Source organism: Eptesicus fuscus, chromosome 5, assembly GCF_027574615.1.
Source record: "Eptesicus fuscus isolate TK198812 chromosome 5, DD_ASM_mEF_20220401, whole genome shotgun sequence".
In the NCBI taxonomy this organism is placed as follows: domain Eukaryota; kingdom Metazoa; phylum Chordata; class Mammalia; order Chiroptera; family Vespertilionidae; genus Eptesicus; species Eptesicus fuscus.
Window position 1 is genome coordinate 39814709 of NC_072477.1, and position 22638 is coordinate 39837346.

At 41.8% G+C, this 22638-nt stretch overlaps 1 protein-coding gene across 2 annotated transcripts in view; it reads right to left on the reverse strand.

Annotated features, from left to right (window-relative positions):
* The window catches only part of GNG2 (G protein subunit gamma 2), a 114243-nt gene that overhangs the window by 17245 nt on the left and 74360 nt on the right, over nucleotides 1-22638 (reverse strand). For both annotated transcript variants that reach the window (XM_054716070.1, XM_028141769.2), the window contains one exon: nucleotides 3330-3445. In XM_054716070.1, the coding sequence (XP_054572045.1) occupies nucleotides 3330-3416 (87 nt within the window). In that variant the 5' untranslated portion in view covers nucleotides 3417-3445. The remainder of the gene's footprint in view (nucleotides 1-3329; nucleotides 3446-22638) is intronic.

Sequence of the window (22638 nt, forward strand, 5' to 3'; positions counted from 1 at the left end):
TCAAAAAGAATAAAATACCTAGGAAGAAATTTAACTAAGGAGGTAAAAGACTTATACTTGGAAAGACATTGAAAATGGTGAAAGGAATTAAGAAGCACAAATTGAAAGTCACAAAAACCGTCATTGGGATGTGAAGCGCAGCATAGGGAATATAGTCAATAGTATTGTAATAACTATGTATGGTGCTAGATGGGTACTAGAATTATAGGGGTGATCACACGTAAGGTGTGCAAATGTCTAATCACTATGTTGAACACCTGAAACTAATATAATATTGTATGGCAACTGTAATTGGTAAATAAGTTTTAAAAAAAGAGTTTGAATTTTATTTTTCAGGTGATGGCAATCAACAAAAAGATTTTCAGTAGGAGGGGAATATAATGAGATTTCTTTTTAAAAAAATATGTTTTTATTGATTTCAGAGAGGAAGGGAGAGGGAGAGAGAGATACCAATAGAAACATCAATGATGAGAGAGAATCATTTATTGGCTGCCTCCTGCACACCCCACAATGGGATCAAGCCTGCAACCCGGGCATGTGCCCTTGACCGGAATTGAATCTGGGACCCTTCAGTCTGCAGGCTCTATCTACTGAGCCAAACCGGCTAGGGCTATAATATTTCTTATAGAAATTTTTCTTTGGCAACAACATGGAGGGTAATTGAGATGGGATTTCAGAGAACAGCTTAGAAGAAACCCTTGCAGTTAATAGTTCAGGTGGGAATTTTAAAGGTCTGACCTTTGACTGAAAAGGCCTATATCTGTCTTCTTCCTCCCACTGTCAGCTTTTCATCACCAGCAACACTATCAGAACCTCCTTCAGGAGCCAGGCCTGGGGATGCTGAGTAGTAATAGAAAATGCCATCCACAATGGTTCTTCACCAACACTTTTATCTTAGTTGGGCCACCCCAAAAGACAAAGTGGACTTTTCCAGAAGGTCTATGAGCAGAAACTGACCCCCCAACCCACACACAAAAAGAACTGCAAAATTCCCTTTTTATAAAAAATGATTTTTAAATATTATTTTTATTGATTTCAGAGAGGAAAGGAGAGCAAGAGAGAGATAGAAACATCAATGATGAGAGAGAATAATTGATCAGCTGCCTTCTGTACACCTCCCACTGGGGATTGAGCCCGCAACCCAGGCATGTGCCTTTGACTGGAATCAAACCTGGGGTCCACAGGCTGACGCTCTGCCCACTGAGCCAAACCGGCTAGGGCTGCAAAATTCCTTTTGATGCCATAATCCTTGGGCACCTCACTTCTCTCAGCAATTATTGTGCCCACCACTATATTGTACTTTTTCAGCAAGGGAGTATACAAGAAGAGGCAAAGGGAAAAGAGGAGAAGAGGAAGGTGGTAGAGGAGCGAGGTAGATGGTGAAGGCCTTTTATTTATCTCATTTGGGAATAAAGAAGAAGAATGAAAGCTGTTACAAGAAGAGTAGAAGCTGTTTACTATATCTTGTGGCCCCTTAGCAGGACTCAGATTTTACAAAGGAGATTTAGGATAGATGGAAAAGCTTATTAAAGGGGAAGACCAGCTCTCCCACCACTCTCTGGCACAAATCTGATGGGAGTTAAAAGGAGCTAACCCCTTTCCCTAGGACCCAGGTCCTCCGCCTCAGCTATACAATGATATTAACTAATAACTAAAAAAATATGCTCATGCCTGAATCATACCCCAAGAGATTCTAATTGAATCGGTCTAGAATGTGGTCTTGGAACTGGTCTGTTTATAGAATTCGCTGAGTGATTTGAATGTACAGATGAGCTGAGAACCATTGCTGTAGACCAGGCGTCCTCAAACTACGGCCCGCGGGGCCACATGCGGGTGTTTTTGCTGTTTTGTTTTTTTACTTCAAAATAAGATATGTGCAGTGTGCATAGGAATTTGTTCATAGTTTTTTTTAAACTATAGTTCGGCCCTCCAACGGTCTGAGGGACAGTGAACTGGCCCCCTGTTTAAAAAGTTTGAGGACCCCTGCCTAGACCCAGGGGCCACCAAGTTTTCTGTAAAAGGCCAGAGAGTAAACATATTATGCTTTGTGGGCCACATGGTCTTCGTTGCAATTACTCTACTCGGCTGTTCTAGTGTGAAAGTAGCCATAGACAATATGTCAATGAATGGGCCCAACTGTGTTCTTAAAAAACTTTATAAAAATAGGCAGTAGGGTGAATCTGGCTCATGAGCCGCAATTTATTGCTCCTTATTCTACAAACACACTCCAAAGGAAGTAAGTCAGGAATGGAGAAAGTAGAAAAAATATGCTAGTTTATAAAAAAGGCATTTGGAAGAATGCCTAGTTTTATTTTAGTAAAATGAGATATGTTTCTGAGGTCCATTTCATAAGATGCTGGGTCTTCTGAGGAAGTGGAGTTTTGGTAGTTGACAAAATTCACTCTACCAACCCTGCAGTAGCTACCTGTTAATAATGACGCTGTGTAGGTCAATTTTACATTTAAAATCTGACAACAAAGAGTTTGAATTTAAAGTCTTGGTTCCATATGAGCTAGGCCCAACTTAAGGCAAAGCTGTCAGGTTAGATATGGGGAGTAAAAGAAAGAAGAAGAAAAAATAGACTATTATCTTCCATTAAACCTTTAGGCTATTTGACTTCTCAGGGAGATCATGTGTGACGGATTAAAAAATACAATAATAACCTACAATGGTGAATTAGAAGGATTAGACATGACAGATGGACAACTTAAACTTAGAACTTAAATCAGGACAGAAAAAAATTAAAACCCGAATAAGAAGAGGGTCCTCCAAGGTAAGGGAGGTGTCCTGGTGGTCCATTTCCTTGGTTAGAATTCGGTCAGGAGGCTATCTTTTGTTTCTGTTTTTAAATATATTTTATTGATTTTTTACAGAGAGGAAGAGAGAGGGATAGAGAGTTAGAAACATCGATGAGAGAGAAACATCGACCAGCCGCCTCCTGCACACCCCCCACTGGGGATGTGTCCGTAACCAAGGCACATGCCCTTGACCGGAATCGAACCCGGGCCTTCGAGTCCACAGGCCGACGCTCTATCCACTGAGCCAAACCGGTTTCGGCAGGAGGCTATCTTTTGTTTCTGTTTTGTTGTTATTGTTTTGTTTTCAATTCTACATGCATCGCCAATTTCAATTTATACTATCATATTATGCTGGAGCAATCTAGAGAAAGCAGACATTAGAAAAGAGAACTTTTGCCTAATTATGGTGTTTCTCTTCCATCCTCACTGGTTTCACTGCTCTCTACGGAAAAGGTAGTACATGACAGGTGCTGCCAAGCATGATCCTGATCGTCAGGGCTAGATGAGCTGTGTGGGTTCCGTTGGCCTTACCTTTATCCTGTCGATGTTGGCTTCCATCTTCAGCTGTTCCACCAGCTTCCTGGCTTGCGCTATGCTGGCAGTGTTGTTGCTAGCCATTGGGGTGCCGGGTGGGTTTTTCAGACACCCTGAGAAAGAAAACGAGGAGGAAGAATGCATCAGAGACTTCAGGAGCTGCCAAGTGCGCAAGTTCATCAGAACTGAGGGATCCCAGAAGAGTGGCTGGAGTCAGGCCTGGCTAGTCCAGCCCTCTAGCTCTTCAGTCCAGCTCTGCCTCAGACTGTCAGGTGGACCAGAATATGGAGTTTGCTTTTCCAACTCCCCTGACCTTCTGCCCTTCCATCCTTATTTAGGGGCAAAAAAAAAATGAAGTCTGTTACCAAGTCGGTCCTGATCAGATGTGCTGCCACATTAATAAAGCAAGTTATTAACGTTATCATAGTTTATTAAATAACTTCAAAATAATAAGGGTTGAGTGTACACATTGTTACTGTTGTTATTTATAGGGTACGACTATTGTCAGATTCTGTGTTAAGTGCCCTGGGAGGATGAGTGAAAGGCAGGTGGAGAGAGGAATGGGAAATTATATAATCCTTCAGGACTAAAGACACCGAGTTTACCATGTTTTTCTGACGGGCTCAAACACCAACTTTTGGTTACCTTTAACCACCTAGCCTATCACACTGCAGAGACACTGCAATGGGAGGTGTGGCTTTGCAGTGTCACCGATCCAGCATTGTTTTAAATAGTCACTTCTCTTCACTCTGTCTGAAATATGGCTTTCTTCACAACTACCCACTTCCCTCACAATGCTTCAGAAACACATCTATAATGTCCAGGGGGAGGGATTGCCAGGTCTAAATGGTTAATTATGTCAATGAGTTCACGAATGGCATTCTAATTAAGTAAAATAGACATTACTTTTTAAAATGTGAAAATAGAAGACAAATGTTTAGAGAGTGGAGGCTGTATCTATGTAGCTTGTGAGATGGCTTCTTTGCCCAGGCTCTGCCAGACCGCCTCCTATCCTTGACCCCACCCCCTTCCACTTCCTATCCCAACTTCATTCCTCTTCCAATTCTTTCTTGGCCCACCGTCTCACTCTATTCTTATTGTTCATCCCGGAATGCATCCTATTTTATTTTCAGTGCCCATTTCCCCCGCCTTCTGATCAGGTCTCGCTTCTTGCCAAAATGCCATGTGCTATTTCAGGACCATCTGTGTAAATGTGCCCCTTGGGGTCACTGACCCCCAATAACGAAGTACTGTCTGCAATTTAACTAGCACTGTCTGAGAGCTGCATGACTCAAGAAATGCGAAGCATTATAACACTCTGAAGACATTATTTTAAAAACCATGACTTCTGCTAGCTTTGGGGAATATTTTTATCTACAGATAAAGTGGGATCAGGTTGCCATCTAAAAAAGGAAGAGCACTTGTATGCCTGCACATTAGCATAACCAATGGACACAGACACTGTCGGTGGGGGCTTACCCGGGGTGGGAATGGCTGCGGGAGGGGGGGGGTCAAGCAGGGAAAAAGGAGACATATGTAAAACTTTAGACAATAAATAAATAATAAATAAATAAAAAAAAAGAAAGAGGAAGGTAGTTCGCAGAATAGCTACAGCAGATGATAAAAAACTTCAGTTCCCCTTAAAGAAGTCAGGGGTAAACAATATCTCTGGTATTGAAGGGGTAAAAAGAATAAATAAATAAAAAAGGAAATAGCAAATAAAAACCTGGGAAAGAATAACACATAATAAGTTCAATACATAGGTTTTGGGCTTATTTTTACTAAAATCAAGAAATAATTTTTAATTACCAAAAAAACCCGAAAAGATTATAAATTATTTCCTTAGGTTATCTAGTTCTTCATGACAAAAAAAAAAAAAAAATTATGTATGACTCTCTGTAAACAAAGAAGTCCCTTTCTAGAGAGTGCTATTTTTTTTAATATATATTTTATTGATTTTTTACAGAGAGGAAGGGAGAGGGATAGAGAGTTAGAAACATCGATCAGCTGCCTCCTGCACACCCCCTACCGGGGATGTGCCCGAAACCAAGGTACATGCCCTTGACCAGAATCGAACCCGGGACCCCTCAGTCCGCAGGCCGACGCTCTATCCACGGAGCCAAACCGGTTTCAGCTAGAGAGTGCTATTTTATAAAGAATACTGAAAAATAAATTGGAAGGTAAGTTAACTATTTTCTCAATTTATTTTTAAAGGTTTTGGAGAGAATAAAGTGGGAAGGAAGATGCAAGGAATTTTAAAGCCACAAAGATCTCTGACTCTGCTTTCATATGCTTGAAGATTAAGAAACATGTAAAAACAAACACAAAAATAAATAAAAGGAGGCTTTAACAACTATGATTTCATCAGCATGGTTAGGAATACAACGATCTTAGTCCTACAGAGAAATTAAGTATATGCCCCTAAGTCAAACAAACATCTAACCAGTTTGCAAAACCTTACAGGGCCAAGATGGAATACTGACTTACCCAGCAGAGTAGCCTAATTCTTCCATTCATCCAGAGTTGGATGCAGCCATCATCTACAAGCCCCTGGAGATTGTTTTGTGAAGCCAACCTAAAATTTATCACACTAGAATACAGACTATCACAGAATTACCAAATCCTCTTGGGGCCTGAGGGAGCTTTGGGATTCTGGTCAGCTATTCTTCTGCCCTTGAATATAAATGAGATCACAGCTTGCTTCCAAATACTCCTTCTTCTTCTTCATTAGTTATATATATATATATATATATATATATATATATAATTTATTTATTTTTTTTACAGAGATACCCCCCCCCCCTCTCCACCAGAATCCTGAAGTTTAGCTGGGCATATTAAGCTCAACGATACATTCCCCAGCCTCCCTTGCAGCTCAGTCTAGTTAAATGACTTAAGCTTTGCCCAGTGAGATATAAGCAGAAGTATCCTTGAAGGGAGGGGGTGTGCCCTTTGCCTCCCCTTCCTCCTGCCACTGGCCTGGAGGGTAGTCATGTTGACCATAGAGCTCCATCTTGAACCTCTAGGCTGCACTCCAGGGTGAGCAGGGAGGAGCTGGGTCCTTACTGACATGGTAGAGCCACCAGACCAGCTGTGAACCGGTTACCATCTATGTGAAGAGAAATGAGCACCGATCTTGTTTCCATCACCATTATTAAGGGTTTCTCTGCTATTGGCTAACAGATCTGCCATTAACTGAGTCCATAACCCATTCTTTTCATTTGAGTATCTAAGAAAGTCTATGTCCTAATGCCTGCTCATGTTCCTGGGAAAGTGGTGGATGTCCTGAGGAGACTGAGCTAGAAAGTCTATTGCTGCTGTAATACATTCCTATATATTTAGTAACTTAAATAATAGAGGTTTATTATCCTACAGTTTTGGAGGTCAGGGATCTTAAATAGGTCTCCCTGGGCTAAATTCTAGGTGCTGGCAGGGCTGCATTTCCTCTGGAGGTTCTGAGGAAAAAGCTCTTTCTTTTCCTTTTCTAGCTTCTGGAGGCTGCAGCATTCCTTGGTTCTTGGCCTTTTCCCCCATCTTCAAAGCCAGCGATCATGAGTTGAGTCCTTCTCATGTCATTTCACCCTAACATCTTCTCCAGTCACATTTCCCTTTGACTCTCTTCTGCCCCTAACCAGATTGGGCCCACCCAGCTAACCCAGGATACTCTCCCTATCTTTAGGTCAGCTGATTAGCAACCTTAATTCCATCTGCAACTTTATTTCCCCTTTGCCATGTAACAACATATTCACAGGTTCCAGGAATGGGGACATGGACATCTTTGGGGGACTTTATCCTTCTTACCATAGAAGGAGACCTCTGTGCAGGCAGAGAAGGGAAGTAGGAAGGTTGGGGTTGAGATGGGAAAAGAAGAGGAGTGGGGCAGGATGCCAGTCTAGACATACTGGGAGAGAACATGGTTGAAATCTAAATGGACTTAAGTCTTAAGAGAAAAAATAAACATAGGCTTTGATTTGTGCTCCTAGTTTTAGGAAGATACGTCCTGAATGTTCTTGTTTTACCATATGACCCAACAGAGGTCTAGTGCCACTTTGAGAATCGCTTTGTGCATTTTCCTTTTTCACATCCAGCTGCTTTCCCATAAAAGCACTGACAAAATTCCCCTCCTGAAGACTAAAAACTGTGGAGTCCTAGACCAGTGTTCCAAAGAAGTATGTGTTTTCCTAAAAAGTGGCTGTGGTAAATAAGAAAAGTTGGCCTGCCCTAACCGGCTTGGCTCAGTGGATAGAGCATCGGCCTGCGGACTAAAGGGTTCCGGGTTCGATTCTGGTCAAGGGCATGTACCTTGGTTGCGGGCACATCCCCAGTAGGGGGTTTGCAGGAGGCAGCTGGTCGATGTTTCTCTCTCATCCACGTTTCTAACTCTCTATCCCTCTCCCTTCCACTCTGTAAAAAAGCAATAAAATATATTAAAAAAGAAAAGAAAAGAAAAGAAAATTGGCCTATCGTTTAAGCTTCAGGCATTTGGACAAAACATTTTATACTTACACACACACACACACACACACACACACACTCTCTCTCTCTCTTTTCATCATATAAAACTGAAACTCTATATCCAATAAACAATAACTCCCATTCTTTTCTCCCTTCAGCCCTGAAAACCACCATTCTACATTCTGTTTCTGTGGTTTTGGCTATTCTAGATACCTCATGGAGGTAAAATCATACACTTTTTGTCTTCCCATGACTGGCTTATTTCATGTCCTCAAGGTTCATTCATGCTGTAGCATGTGTCAGAATTTCCTTCTGTTTTAAGGCTGAATAATATTTCATTGTATGCATACAGCAAGTTTTGCTTATCCATTTATCTGTTGATGGATACCTGGGTCACTTCCATGTTTTAGCTACTATGAATAGCACCTCTATGAACATGGATATATAAATATCTTTCCAAGACCCTACTTTTGGTTCTTTTGGGTATATCCCTAGAAGTGGAATTGCTGGATTATATGTAAATCTATTTTTTTATTTTTTGAGGAACAGCCATACTGTTTTCCACAGCGGCTGTACCATTTTACATGCTTATAAAAAGTACACAAGGGTTCCAATTTTTCTTTATCTTCACCAACACTTGTTATTTTCTGTTTGTTTGGTTTTTTGATAGTAGTCACCCTAATAAGTGAGAGGTGGTTTCTCTTTGTGGTTTGATTTTTATTCCATAATGATTAGTGATATTGAGCTTCTTTTCCTATACTTACCAACCACTTGTATATCTTCTTTGGAGAAATGTCTATTCAAATCCTTTGCCCATTTTTGAAATAGTGTTTTTGTTGTTGAGTTTTAGGAGTTCTCTATCTATTCTGAATATATTAATCTCTTATCAGACATATGGCTTGTAAATATTTTCTCCCATTCTATGAATTGCCTTCTCACTTTGTTAATAGTATGCTTTGATGCACACAAGCTTTTAATTTTCATGAAGTCCAATTTGTCTATTTTTTCTTTTGTTGCTTGTGCCTTTGTTGTCATATCCAGGAAATCATCACCAAATCCAATGTTGTGAAGCTTTTTCCCTATGTTTTCTTCAGAGTTTTATAGTTTTAGCTCTTACATTTAGGTCTTTGATACATTTTGAGCTAATTTTTATATATAGCATTAGGTAATGGTACGACACCATTTTTTTTTGCATGTGGATATCTAGTTTTCCCAGCACCATTTGTTGAAAAGACTGTCTTTTCCCTATTAAGTGGTCTTGCCACCCTTGCTGAAAATCAGTTGACCATATATGTGAGGGTTCCTTCCTGTGCTCTCTATTCTATTCCTAAATTAATTCAATTCTCAGTTAATTTCTAAGTATTTTATTGCTTTGACACTGTTGTAAATGGAAAGTCTCAATTATTATCCTTTCCAGATTGCTCATTGTTAGTGTATAGAAATGCTACATTACTGTTTTTTTTAATGGGGAGGAGGGAGCCTTTTGCCTTTCAATGCTGTGAGAGTAATTGCATGCTGTGAGAAGTGTTGTTGAGCAAAGGGTCTTGCACCTTGTGGACATAATGGGGCCAAGAAAAGTGTTGACAGAGCCCTGTTAGAGGCTTAGGCAGTTTCAACAGGGAAGCAGCCACACATCAGATATTCTTGGCGAATGTTCCTGTTTTATTTTACATGTAACCCAAATTGGGCAGAAATGATTTTTTTTTTATAAGAGAGAAGGAAATTGTTTGAATACACAAACTAAAATAGCTAAAAGAAAAAGTGAAATTCTGCTGAAAAGATCAGTCAGATAAAGCTTTAAAACATACATACCTCTTAAGAACAACTAAAAGCTTTTGGTTAAAAATAGAGGGTGATTCATCTCTATGCCTTGCTCCTCTCTCACCCCATCTGCCCAGTCTTTGGACTGCCTTGTGATGCACTGGAGTTTACCTTTGCCGAAGCCCAGCCTGGCCCTGGAGCCATCAGAGGGCCACTCCAGAGATTCACCCAGCGGTGGACTCTACTTCTCCTCAAAATCGGTGGAGCAGAAGGAAATTGAGTCCGAATCTGGTTCTCTTGGGGAAACTCTGGATTCCTGGGAGTCAGCTGGGTTGATGAGCAAAGGTTGGGTAGTGCTACAGTGACACTCTTTGGTCCATCAAGCTGTTCTGAGCCCAGCAACTGGTAGCACTATCAAGTGTTGTATCATTTGGCAACCAAGTTACGGCATAGAATACGGGTGGTCACACATCTCTACGTTCGAATTAGAGGATATGATACTGCACATCAATTCGTTCGGAATTTTATAGCCAAAAGCTCTTTTAAAAATTCTAATGATTTACCCTCTGGAATGTCCAAATAGGATTCAATCTATTCTCCAAGCCTCACTAGATTCATGGCAGTGGTTCTCAATCAGCGGAGGTACCACCCCTTCAGAGGCACTTGGAAATGTGTGGGGTGGTCTGGGTTATGCTAATAACTAGAGATGCTCCTGGCATTTAGGGAGCAGAGGCAGAAGCTCTTGTGCCCTGCAGAGTGCCAGGCAACAATGACGTGGGCTGCTCAAAAGGCCCATGGTACTCTCGATGGGAAAGGACACTGTCAAAGTAGCTACAGAGAGAGCCATGCATGAAAAATCCGCTCAAAGAAAGTACTCTGCGAGGAAAGTTGCAACTAACTGGGCTTTTATACTTGTGTCTTATGATCCCTATTACCATTCCAGCGATGAATAAGTGTTAAGTGCTCTTGATTCTCATTAGCATTATGCTTTATGGACATTTGATTCCTGTTTATTTAAAAGAGAACAGTCAGAGGGAAGGCGGGGGAGGGTGGTGGGAAGAGATCAATCAATGAAATTGCATGCATACATGTATATCCTGTGGACATAGACAGCGGGGTGGTGAGAGCCTGTGGGAGGAGGGACGGAGCAGGCTGGAAGAGGTTAATGGGGGAAAAAGGAGGAACTATGTAATACCTTCAACAATAAAGATTAGAAATAAAATAATAATAATAAAAAAGAGAACAGTCTCTTCCTTGCAATGTGCTGGTAGAATGAGATTATGCTGGGTTTTATCTGCCAGCGAGCAAAAAGAATACAAACGACAAAACCCCCTAGAACAATAATAAAGCTTGTGTAGGACAGATTGGCAGGACTCCGCAAGAATGTCCTAATTATCCCACCTGAATTCCAAACCCAAGAATAATACAGAAGGCATTTTTTTGTTTGTTTCTTTTGTTTTCAGCTGATGAGAGGAACACCCCGACCCCCACCCCAGCAATAGGAGAGATAGGCCTGTCATGGACTAATAAGCATTCGATGAGCTTTCTTTTTCTAATGATACATCCAGCATTTAAGTTTCTTTCAGGAGGAACTTTTCTGTTAAGAAAACACACATTTTCTTGCCATCTAGGCTTAGGAATAAACACACAACCCTTTATTTCTGTGACACAAAGATAAATAAATGTGTTGGTAATGGGATTGTTGCCTTAGAGAGCGTAGGTTAATTGTGGAGGATCCCATTCTGTTACTACTCTAGTGGTGTTCTTTAAGCCCCGCAGCCTGGCCTCCAGCAGGCTTCCCTATGGTCTTTCATTTTAATTATAACCGTGTGTTTCTCAGAACTGTGTTTTGATATTTGCAGTAGGTGCTAAGGCGGTTTGATTTATTTGTTTTGTATATTTACAGGTTCAGATTACATTGGCAACAACACAAACGATTTTCGGTCTAGAAAACAAATGAGAGGTTTATAGTCTCTCAGTCACCTGGTGATACCTTTGGGATTCTCATCTGTCAGTTAGCCATATCATTCATTGGTGAGGGCTTTTGAATTAGGGGACTAATTTCAAACGATTCTAATTAAAACTATTTCTGAGCTTCAACATTAGTTGCCTAGATAAATATCTTTGTTACCTATTCACACCACAACCCAAGTTCAGCTTGGTCATTTTGCCACTCATCTGTTTTGATCCCTACTCTAATTTATTCTTCAGCAAGCAAGGACAGCCTCACGAATTGATTAGATTACGCCTACAAAGGGTACAGTTAATATCCATTCCTGCGAAGGGCTTTAACAGTCAGAACGCCAGTGAATGTATGCGTAGCAGCTGCAGTGTGAAGAATAATGATTGTAGGATAGCCTGCCAGGCTTCAGCGTCGCTCTTTGTCAGGCATCTCTCTCTGTTACCAGTTGGCCACTTTGACTTGATACCAAAATAGCACATTTCAATCCGTACTAATCAGCACACACCAATTTCTTTTTGGTGCTCCAGCCACTAGGGATATTTTCAATCAATAAGGGATTTATTCGTAAAGCGTGTTGCTTCTCCCTCAACACTTCCAGGCCCCAGAGTCTCAGGGTTGGAGTCCATCTTGGATGCTCACTCTTTCCCAATTGTGTTTCAAAAATCGGAAACGTCATCAAGATATCTTTTGGGGATCACAATGGGCTGGTCTCCTCCCTTGCCTTCGCTCATAGTTGGAGGAGAATGAAAACAGAGATGAGAATGGGGCAAGTGGGGGGACAGTGAGGGGGGGGAGAGAATATCCACACAGACTTAGGCATGGGGGAGCTTGGGGATAAGGGGTATGGAATGATACTGAACTCCACTGGGCGCTGATTGATATTTGAAGAGGAGAGGAGGGAGGGGAAGAGAGGGAAGAGGAGGGGACGGGAGGGGGTCCAGGGAGATGAAGGAGGCACCAGAAGATATCCTCCCCTGGGAAGCCTCAGGGAGCTCGCAGGCAGCCAGGATGCACAGAGCTGGACACCACAAGCTGGCGAAGGTGAAAGATGGATTTGTAAACAAATTAAAACAGGGGCCTTCTAAGTACCTCCCCGCCTCCCCCATCTTTTAGTGCTTCTCATTTCCGGGAACTCAATTTTACAGGCCAAAAGCTCTGTTCTTTCACCAGAGGACCAGAAACTCATATTAAAAATGAACATTAGCTTGTAAACCAAGAGCTTGCCGTGTGCCAGGAAGTGGGCCAAGTGCTTTAGAGCATTATCCTATTTAACCCTCACGATTCCAGGGAAGCAAGTAACCACTGCATCCCTTGGCTGCAGGAGACTGAGGTTTAGAGGAAGTCAGAACATTAGTGTTTCTGAATCATGCTCCCCGGAGAAAGGTTTCCTTCCAGCCCTCTCAATTCACATTTTTAGAGGCAGCAGACCGATCCTATTCTGGGGACTATGGTATATGTTTGGCTATTTCACAAACATAATAGCAAATTTTACCGTTTCTGTAGCTCGGGGAGAGCAAGTGGGAGTGAGGGCTAGTGTGCCACGAGGGAAGGAAAGGGACCAAGGGAGTGACATCAACTTAAAGTCCACTCTGTACTATTTCTGTGACGGTTTGCTGGGATGTGGCCACTTGCCCACCGGAAGAAAGACAAGATCCCATCTGATTTCCCTCAAATCAGCATGGAAGCCATCAACGCTGTGCAGGTGGAGAGTAAGACACAGCACAGCTCCCCCGTTCCACTGGGCTGCCAGAAACCGTGATTTGAGATGGCAGGTCTCTGCTTTCCAGTAAGCTGCTGCTCTGAAACAGCTTCTCTGCGAGACACAGCCTAACTCTTGGAGAGAGCACCATTGGTTAGCTGCTCCTAACGACCTTGACAAAACCACATCCCTTGAACAATGTTGACTCAAAGTCATGGATTTTTACAGATTATGTAAAATGAAACAGGAATGAATAGGCCATGTTGCAACTTTAAAATGACATGTAAGCTTTTTGTTTTTATCTGGGCCTTGGCTAAGGAAATGGCTTGTTATCCACAAATGGGGCTGACATTCTTAGATGTTAAATGGGCTTTGTTCAAGGAAAAAGGATTAGTATTTTGCATGGCATATGTTGGATTTTCTCTTTCTTTTCTTTTTTCTTTTTTTAAATATGGAAGCCCAGACCACGAACCAGTAGGATTCCAACAAAAGAGAAATAATGAGCTTGTTTCCATAGAAATGGCTCTGTTAACCTCCTGAGGTCTAATACTCTGCAACAGCAGGCAAAGGGGATCTGACAGGCTGCGGTCTTCTGCCTCCCTGTAGGAAATTATCTATTGGTTAATTAATTTCTTAAAAAACAACAACAACCCACTGCTTCAATTCTAAATTCTCAGTGGATCTCAAGGCGCGGACAAACTCCGGGGGTTTGTCCGCGCTTCCTTGCCACTGTTCCAATGGCCCCTGAGGCTTACAAAACGGTAACCCCGGAAGTCCTTTGGTTGAGCTCCTCAACACAGCCCCCCACCCCCCAGTAAGAACCGGACCTCCTCCATTCAGGTTTGTTTTTTATCACTGTGTTGTCTGGGAATATTCCCAGTGATACAACTGACAGGTTGTACAAGAGGGAAAAACAGGCACTAGGCGATAGGAGATCTGAATTCTAGTGTAATTCTGACATTCTCAAGCTGTTTTACAGTGGGAAAATCATTTAATCTTTCTGGAGCTTGGTGGTTCAGCTGTAAAATGGAAATAACAATTACAGGATTGCATGAGTGTGCTTAATGTTTGTAATAGCGTGTTATAACTAATGGAGTGCTACACAAGAAGCAGGCATGAAGAGAGAATGACCACTACCATTTACTGAGCAACTGCTAATCACTGTGACCCAAGACATGACATGCATAACCTCTAATGCTCACAACAAGGAACCTAGAAAAGGAGTAAGGGACTAAGGCAAAGGGAAAAAAAAAAACACAAAAAGAAAACTATGATGATGTCCAACTATGACTCTATTAAGTGAGAACTTAATAATAAGCAAGAACTCAAAAGAAAAAAAAATCCAAAGGGAAGGAAATCTTTTTGGGGAGGAAGATGAGTAAAACTTTACATTCAGTTTTGAACTTTCTGATTTGCATTGACAACCTATGGAAGAGATGGAGATGATTTGAAAATCAATTGTGATTCGGAATTAGCAAACAAGGATTTATTCATGTGTGCGAGTCAGAAGCATATGCCCAGGTTACACACAGTGTTTCTAAGGAAACCAGCCACCGAGCAGATGCACTACCCCAATAATTCTAGGAAGGCACTTTCTTTCATTGGTATCTTCTGGAGGCAAAGGCTCACATCCTCGTATAGTAGCTACAGAATAAACCTGCAAGCCTAGCACCTGAGGCTAATTGCCTTCTGCCTCCTCCTCTGGCCGATCTCCCATATGTAAAGGCCAGCAGAGCATCTGTGCACATACAGCGAGCATTTCCATCAAAACCTCCACTGCCTGCTGCTGCCGGCATCACCAGCCCTAGTCTTCAGCCAAACCAGCCTTGCTCCCTGTTCTCCCGACACAGCTCCTGCCCGTGGCGGCCATGATTTTGCCACATCTCTCATCCCTCCTGTACGCTTGTATCTGACAGCCCGGCTCCAGCCTCTCGTCCTCTGAGAAACCTTCCCGGCAACTACAGCAGCCTCCTCAGTCCCTCCAGCCCACCCCAGCCCGGGAGCCAGTGCTAGCAGAAAACAAGCCATCCCTCTGCCTATTTTTAAAATTGCACGCCGACTGGTATTATCAATTATTAGTATTCTGTCCAGAGTCCCTCCCATAGATATTTATAAAACGTGCCCGCCTATCCCCCAATTTGCTCTAAAATTTTCTGTCTTCGCTGGTTAGACAGGTCAAGCCAGGCTTTACCCTCGGGCTCCTGTGCGTGCTGCTCCGAGGTCTGCAATGCTCTGCAGGGCTGCATCTTCCCTGGGAGGGGCCGCACACAGCCGCTGCTTTCTCCTGCAGACCTACGTCAGATGCTGTCTCCTCCTGATCACACTGTCTGAGTGCTGCGTCCGCCCCTGTCATTCCCCGGCACATCACCCTGTTTGTTTTCTCCAATGCATCACCATAACCCGGAGTCACTGAATTAATTTATATATCATGAGCCTCTTTTCTCCTCTAAATGCAAACACATCAAAGACCTTGTCTGTTGTGTTTACAGACAGAGCTCAATCAATATTTTAAACGGATGTAAGTCCTGAGCACCCCAGCACCCGGCCTTGGGTACATATATTAATTAGATGCATCGGGAAATGTCTGTTACTTCTGAGGAGGGGTACCTGGCGCACAGCATCATGCGGGCCCCTCTCTGTAGCCCCACCAAATGTTTCTGGAGACGGATTGCTAACAATGGCTTTGGGTTGGTAGCAAATGTGCTTATGAAGCATGTCCCCAAAGGGCACCTCCCAGGTTCTAAATCTCTGATCTTCAAGTATTCCCGCATTCTTGGGGCAAAAGATAAGCTTGTGACTTGCACCTTTTTCCCTTTTACCATTTCCTGGCTCCTGCAAACAAGGGACCCATCCTCAAGGGACCAGATGCATTCTGGGTTGTTTTTGGCAAAATATAAAGCACCAGTACTTTTTCCCAGTTGCAAAGTTACACAAATGCTCCGTTTGAGAGCGTAAACATCAGCCCAATGTTGAAAGCCCCTCTGTAACGTTGGCCTCCCATCCCCGCTCCCTCCACCAACCTGTGACCACTCATCTCAGACAGAATCCCAGTGTGAGGCCACAGCTCAAAAACACAGCACCCAAGGCCTCGTCTCCTTTCTTTTTTAAAAAAAATACATTTTTATTGATTTCAGAGAGGAAGTGAGAGGGAAAGAGAGCTAGAAACATCAGTGATGAGAGAGAATCATTGATTGGCTGCCTCCTGCACACCACCTGGCATGTGCCCTTGACTGGAATCGAACCTGGGACCATTCAGTCCGCAGGCCGACACTCTAACTCCTGAGCAAAGCCGGCTCGGGTTCGTCTCCTTTTTATTAGTTTAATGTCAGGGAAACAGAGGCCCATTTTCCCCCAATTCGCTTTTAAAAAGAGTTTTTCTTATAAAACAAATACATCGCCGTTATTGGAAAACTGAAAAACACAAGAAAACAAAAAGCTCCTCTAATCCTTCTGATAGATAACCAAGCTAATCTTCGCAGTAACTTTTCAAGTGCCTTTTGGGTGTGTAATATCATGCTGGGAAGATAATATTAACTAATATACATAATCATTTGCTGGGCCCTGCATAAATGTTGGCCTTCTGAGATATTTTCTCATTATCCACGCTGCAAGATTTGTTCCTCCTCCGCCCAACATTCTTAAGAGAATGAAGTCATCTTAATGTTTCCCCATTACTCAAGTGTCCATCTTTTAAGGCTATTACATATCTCTGATATGTCATACAGAGCCATTTTGTTATTATTTTAAACAGTGTTGTTTTTTAAAACTGATGCTCTAGGTGCAAAAAATAAATTGCCATGCCATTATCCCTCTGATCATAAGGAGTGAACAGAGAAAAAATGTAAGAAATTAAAGATGAAGAAACAAGTAACCTTTTTTTTTTTTTTTACTTTGTCACCAAGTAAGGACATAGACAACCACTGCCCACAACGAGTCAGAAGCACCCTGGATGGCAGGAGAGGAGAGGCAAGAACAGCTGTTTACTTGCCATCTCCAAAGGGTGAAAGGAACTTGTCTGAAATGTTGACTTGGGAAGTTCATCTTACAGATGCTTTTTGTAAAATAAGTTTTATCTAGGTATAATTTATACATACACGTTAAATGTCACCGTTTTGGTGTGCCGATGAAAGGGCGTGATAATTGTGCATATATAGTCCCCAGAGCACCTCCATGGCAGACACTATTTTCAGGAGCTACTTAACCACCTTGGCTGCTCACTTTCTTCCTTTCCTAGCCTGCCCTCATGGAATGAACACCTTTGAGACCAATCCCCAGGTACCTAGCGCAGTTCTGAGAAAGCAAAGACTATGAACTGGACTGACCTTAATTAATATACTCTGGAATTCACAGAGTTATTAAATCTCAGAGTTTGGCAGAACCCAGGAGTTATCTTGCAGAACTATCTAATCACTGATTCAATACCCTTTAATCACTTGTGACACACGTTTAGGAAATACCTCTTGATGTATAGAGTCCAGAGTGGCACTGTGCTTTACTTAACATTTGGGCCAGTTTGGGCAGCCCCTGAGGGGCTCTCTCCAGGATAAGAGTTCAGGATTTTTCTAGGAATGAGCAAGTTAGGAAATGGCTCCTCTGCAAATTTATGCCACCAATGCTTGATGAGAAGCTAAATATAAGACATTTGAAACTCACTGAACCAAGATCCTTATTTCACAGATGAAAAAATCTTAAGGGCCAGAGTGATTAAATGAATTGCCTTTAAAAAATGGGTAGGGGAGGAGCCAGCTGGAGAGGTACAAAGGGGGTGGAGGGTGGGGGGAGATGAGGGATATATCTCAATAATGAAAATAAAAAATAAAAAAACCCACACAGCTATATAACCTGGTGTCAGAATCAAGGACTTAAATCCTGGTTCAAAAGTTAGATGCACTTTTTACTGTTTCTTGAGTATTTCTAACATTTTAGTACTCCCTAAATTATTATTAAGGTTCAGGTTCTTACTCAGTTGCTCCCCCACCCCCAATGTGTGGTCACTACTAGGCAAAATCTATTAGGAAAGTGGGGGAAGGGGAGAAGGGAGTCAATGAAGTCAAAGCAATAGCCTGCTCTCTCTGCTGACCCCTCCCTACCCTATGCTGATCACTACTCAACAGTGAGACATTCTGATCCACTTAGACTAGAGGAATTGGATTTGATTTTCCCACCTTAGTTATTTTTTGGTACTATTTTTTGCAAAGAATGTAGATAACCAGCAAATTTGACTGCAGTTTCCCTGATTAGTGAGTGAATCGTATTTGCTAAGCATATCCCTGCACTTTAATAAAACAGGCTCGATGTTGTGTGGAAGGAGAAACAGATAATTATGTAGATCCCTAAGGAATTTTTAGAAGTCATCTCTTTTTAATAAATGTGGTTCGATTGGTGGAAATTTGAAGGGAAAGACAGAGGTCTGTGGACGTAGCAGAGCCATGAGGATGCTCAATGAGCTGAGTCATGCTACCCCAAGGTTCTGAATCAATGTTCATGAAGAAATGTCAGAATCAGTGTGGAGTAATACGAGTACTGCAATCTGAGGCTGGAGGTCTGGATTTGAGTTTCAACTTTGCTGCATAATCATAAGTGAGTCATTTTTTTACCCCTTTTGGCCCCAATTTCCCCTTCTATAAAATGAGAGAATTGAGGTAGATGATTGCTTGATTCATTTTATGGTTTTTTTGCTAGTTGTTCAAGAGATATTAACATAGTTCCATTCCTGTCACTGTATCATAAAATCTCACAGCTCTGGGACTCTCTCAACACAGTTAAAATTTCAGCCCAAATTCTAAAATTAAATGTCTAAGGAAAGTGGGTAAATATGCAGAAAAGCCCTAAGACCAAGAGGACCCCAGCTGGCTGAAAGGAGAATTCAAGCTTTCCATTCTCTCATGTCCATTGTCCTACCTTTCCAGATCACTTCAATTCTAAGAATCCAGGACACCAATCTATTGAGCCTGCTGTTTCTTCACTGTCCCTCAAAACACAGAGATTCAGAAAAAAAAATCTCCTATAATCTTTCCACCAATAGACAACCAAGTTAATTTTCACAGTAACTTTTCAACCTGGTTAGGCACGTACAGGAGGCAACCAATGGATGTTTCTCTCACCTCTCTCTCTTTCTTTCTCTCTCTCTCCTTTCTCTCTCTCAAATTCTTAAAAACATATCCTCAGGTGAGGGTAAATAAATAAATAGATAATACCTTACAGGAAGTTAGCTTGAAAACAGGTTTCCTGTTGGGCCTCTAAATATTGTTCTTACCTATACAGGTTAGGGGATTTGATGCTAACTTCTAAGTGATACACCTAAGGCTCATTTGTTTCATTTAATTTTAGGCCATCAACATAGAATGGTAGGTATAATTGTGGAAGGCTACCTTCAAGAACTCATACTATATTTCCCTCTGTTTGGGGGAAGCACGTCTGAGGCAAATCAGAAACAGATTTTCAGATGAAGAAACAATAGAGACAGCAAGTGACCTGACCAAGCTCACAGACAGTGGATACAAGCCAATTCTTATGTCTCTGAGAACTGGTACTTTCACTAGAAAACCCCAGAAAGTAGAATATCTTTTCTTAGTAGATCTTTTCAATGAAAATGAGTCATTCCCTTCATTAAGTAGGACCCAGGAATGGAGCTCACATCCAGAAACATTTTGCTTATAATGGTGATGGGTTAGCCAGGCCCCATCACCAAGAAACATGGCAGGACAGGGCTAAACAAGCATGGTGTGGCCCTGGAATAAAGCAAAGCTGATTCTGCTGAAGAGAAATAAGACTGTTCAAAACATGTTTGTACAGTGTACTAACCAAATACACCACAGGAAGTACACACAAAAGAGCCATAAGAGCGATTCACGCCTGGTTAGAGCATTACTCGCTTGGCTGAGGGTTAGAGTGTCATGCAGGTTGAGGCTAAGGTGAACAGGCCACTTCACAGATAGGGGTGGTGATTGGTAGTCTGTATAGAAAAATATTCTGGAAGCCCTGGAGATAGATGCTGTCATTACGGGTGAGTTTAAAATGAGGATGATACATTTTCTTCTGGCTGGTGGGAACAGATATTATCACCCTAGCAAATAGTTTTCCAGAGGCATTGAATCTTCTATAAAAATGTTCATTTATCTGTCAAACTGGCATCAAAGCAACCTACGCCAATTATTACAGCCAGCCTCTCCTCTCAACGCCAGCCTCACATCCTCCTGTGTTTTCCACCTGGCCAAGCATAGAAGGATCCAGAGAGTCCCTGTGGCAAGTCTTCTCTCATCCTGAACAATATTTCCATGAAAAATCAAACCAAAGCTGAGTAGGAAACAGAGGTAGACTTATGTTTAGTTTCAACACTTGGATATTCATTAATCTCGCCCACACCTAATTGCTTTTGGCTCTGGCACATAAGGCTTACAGTTATCACAATGTCTGGTATTCTTTCTTTACCTCTTGCCTTGCTTGCAGAAGCAAATTCTGCTGCAGTTGCTAGAGAATTCTGTGGTTTGTAGATACCCATTTTCAGAAACCTTGTGTGTTTGAAAGGCTGCTTAGTGAGTGATTCTGGATCCTTAGCATCCTCAACATCTTTCCCTTCTTGAGCGAATGTTTGATGGGTCGTGCAGCTGAGCTGTACCCACCATTGGGGTGGATAGGAATGGGATGAATGAAAAGTCAGTGGCCCCATCGCAGCAGCTATTTAAAACAGCTGGGAAAGAAACAATACACACCCCTGCGTCTGAGCCAGCTTACTTGCTGGGCCTGTCATGCAGGTGACTCCAGATTAAGCGAAAGAGCCCAATTCATTTTACAGAGGTCTAATTAATACTCTGATGTTACAAAGTCATTTAAAATTCCTAGAAATCGGTCCTAAACACCCTAATGTCAGTAATCCTACTTGCTTGTAAAATACTTTTTATTCCTAAGTGTTCCACATATACACAAAGGACAGAACAGAATCTTTAGTAAAAGTCTCTTAGAATTATTATAGTTATGGTGTAGTGCAAACAAAGAGAGCCCACGACTGCTATGAGGCAATGGCTCAGTTCACAGGAGGTACTGTGACAGATCAAAGACGGACAAAAGGCAGACACCCAACAGGGACTTCAGAGGAGACTTGGTATTTTCATGAAGTGTTTTGGTGTCACAACAAAACCTTAGGATTTTAATTACACAGGGGATCAATCATCTTTTCCTCCCATTGTTTGCAAAAATGAAAACAAAAAAAACAAAAAACAAAAAACAAACCAAAACAAAAACCAAAACCAAAAAAAACCACACCCAAAGACTTAGTTTTAAAAACTGTCAGTCTTCCTTATGTAACAGATCATTCTTCCTAAGCACCTGTATGGCTTTATTTACTCTAACTGGGCAATTAAACAGAATCCCTCCACCCTCTGTGGCTACTTTCCTTTCAGATCTCAGTGTAATCAAGAGACGTGGAGCTTGCCTACTGATGAGCCAGGTGGTGCTGGGTGCCAAGGCTAACACGGGGAACTGGACACAACCCAGTTTTCAAGGAGCTTATCCTCTAAAGGTAAAGACAGACCCACAAAGAGGCAATTTCAACATGGTGTCTGTGTGCTAAGACAGGAGAAAGCTCAGGAAGTACCTAGGAGGGGCACCTAACCCCCCATCCCCTTTTTTTTCCAGAAAGAGGAAGAAATAAAAAAAGAGTTTATAGTACTAAATACAGTGATCTGTTAGGTTAAATAAGAATTTCTCTCCAAGTAAAATGGTGGTTGCCAGGGGCTGGGGTGAGGGAAATGGGGGATATTGGTTAAAAGGTGCAAACATCCAGCTATAAGATAAGTCCTGCTAAGACAACATGCTAAGAGGGTAGATCACACACACACACACACACACACACACACACACACACACAGTGGTAATTATGTGAGGTAACGGATGTGTTAACTTACCTAATTGTGGTAATTATTTTGTAATGTATTATGTCTTAAACAATCACACTGTATACCTTGAACTTACACAGTGCTATATGCTAACTATATTTCAATGAAGTTGGGAGAAAAAAGAAGAATCTGGTGCACACAGAGTCCTCCGGGAAAACAAAGTAAACACTGCTGTAAACTCTCTTTGTAATACCCGTGTAAAGGAAATTGTGGTTTAATCTTGAATAATAAAACAGTGAAGTACAAAAATAATAACTTATCTCTAGCTAATAAATGCAAAGCTCTGAGTGCTCAGTGCACAGGATATGATTTGTTCAAGTCACAGACTTCAAGGTAAACAAAATGTTTCAAGTGACAGTGAAAAGGCAAAAAACTCAATTTAAATATGCGACAAAAGCTGACAACAGAAGCCGAAAACAAAGATACCAACAGTTTTCTCCGGCTTTGGAGACGAATTCTTATTTGATCCCTGGTCACATGATCAAGACAGACTTCAATGATGTGGAATCATAATTTGAGCCAATGACGTAAAGA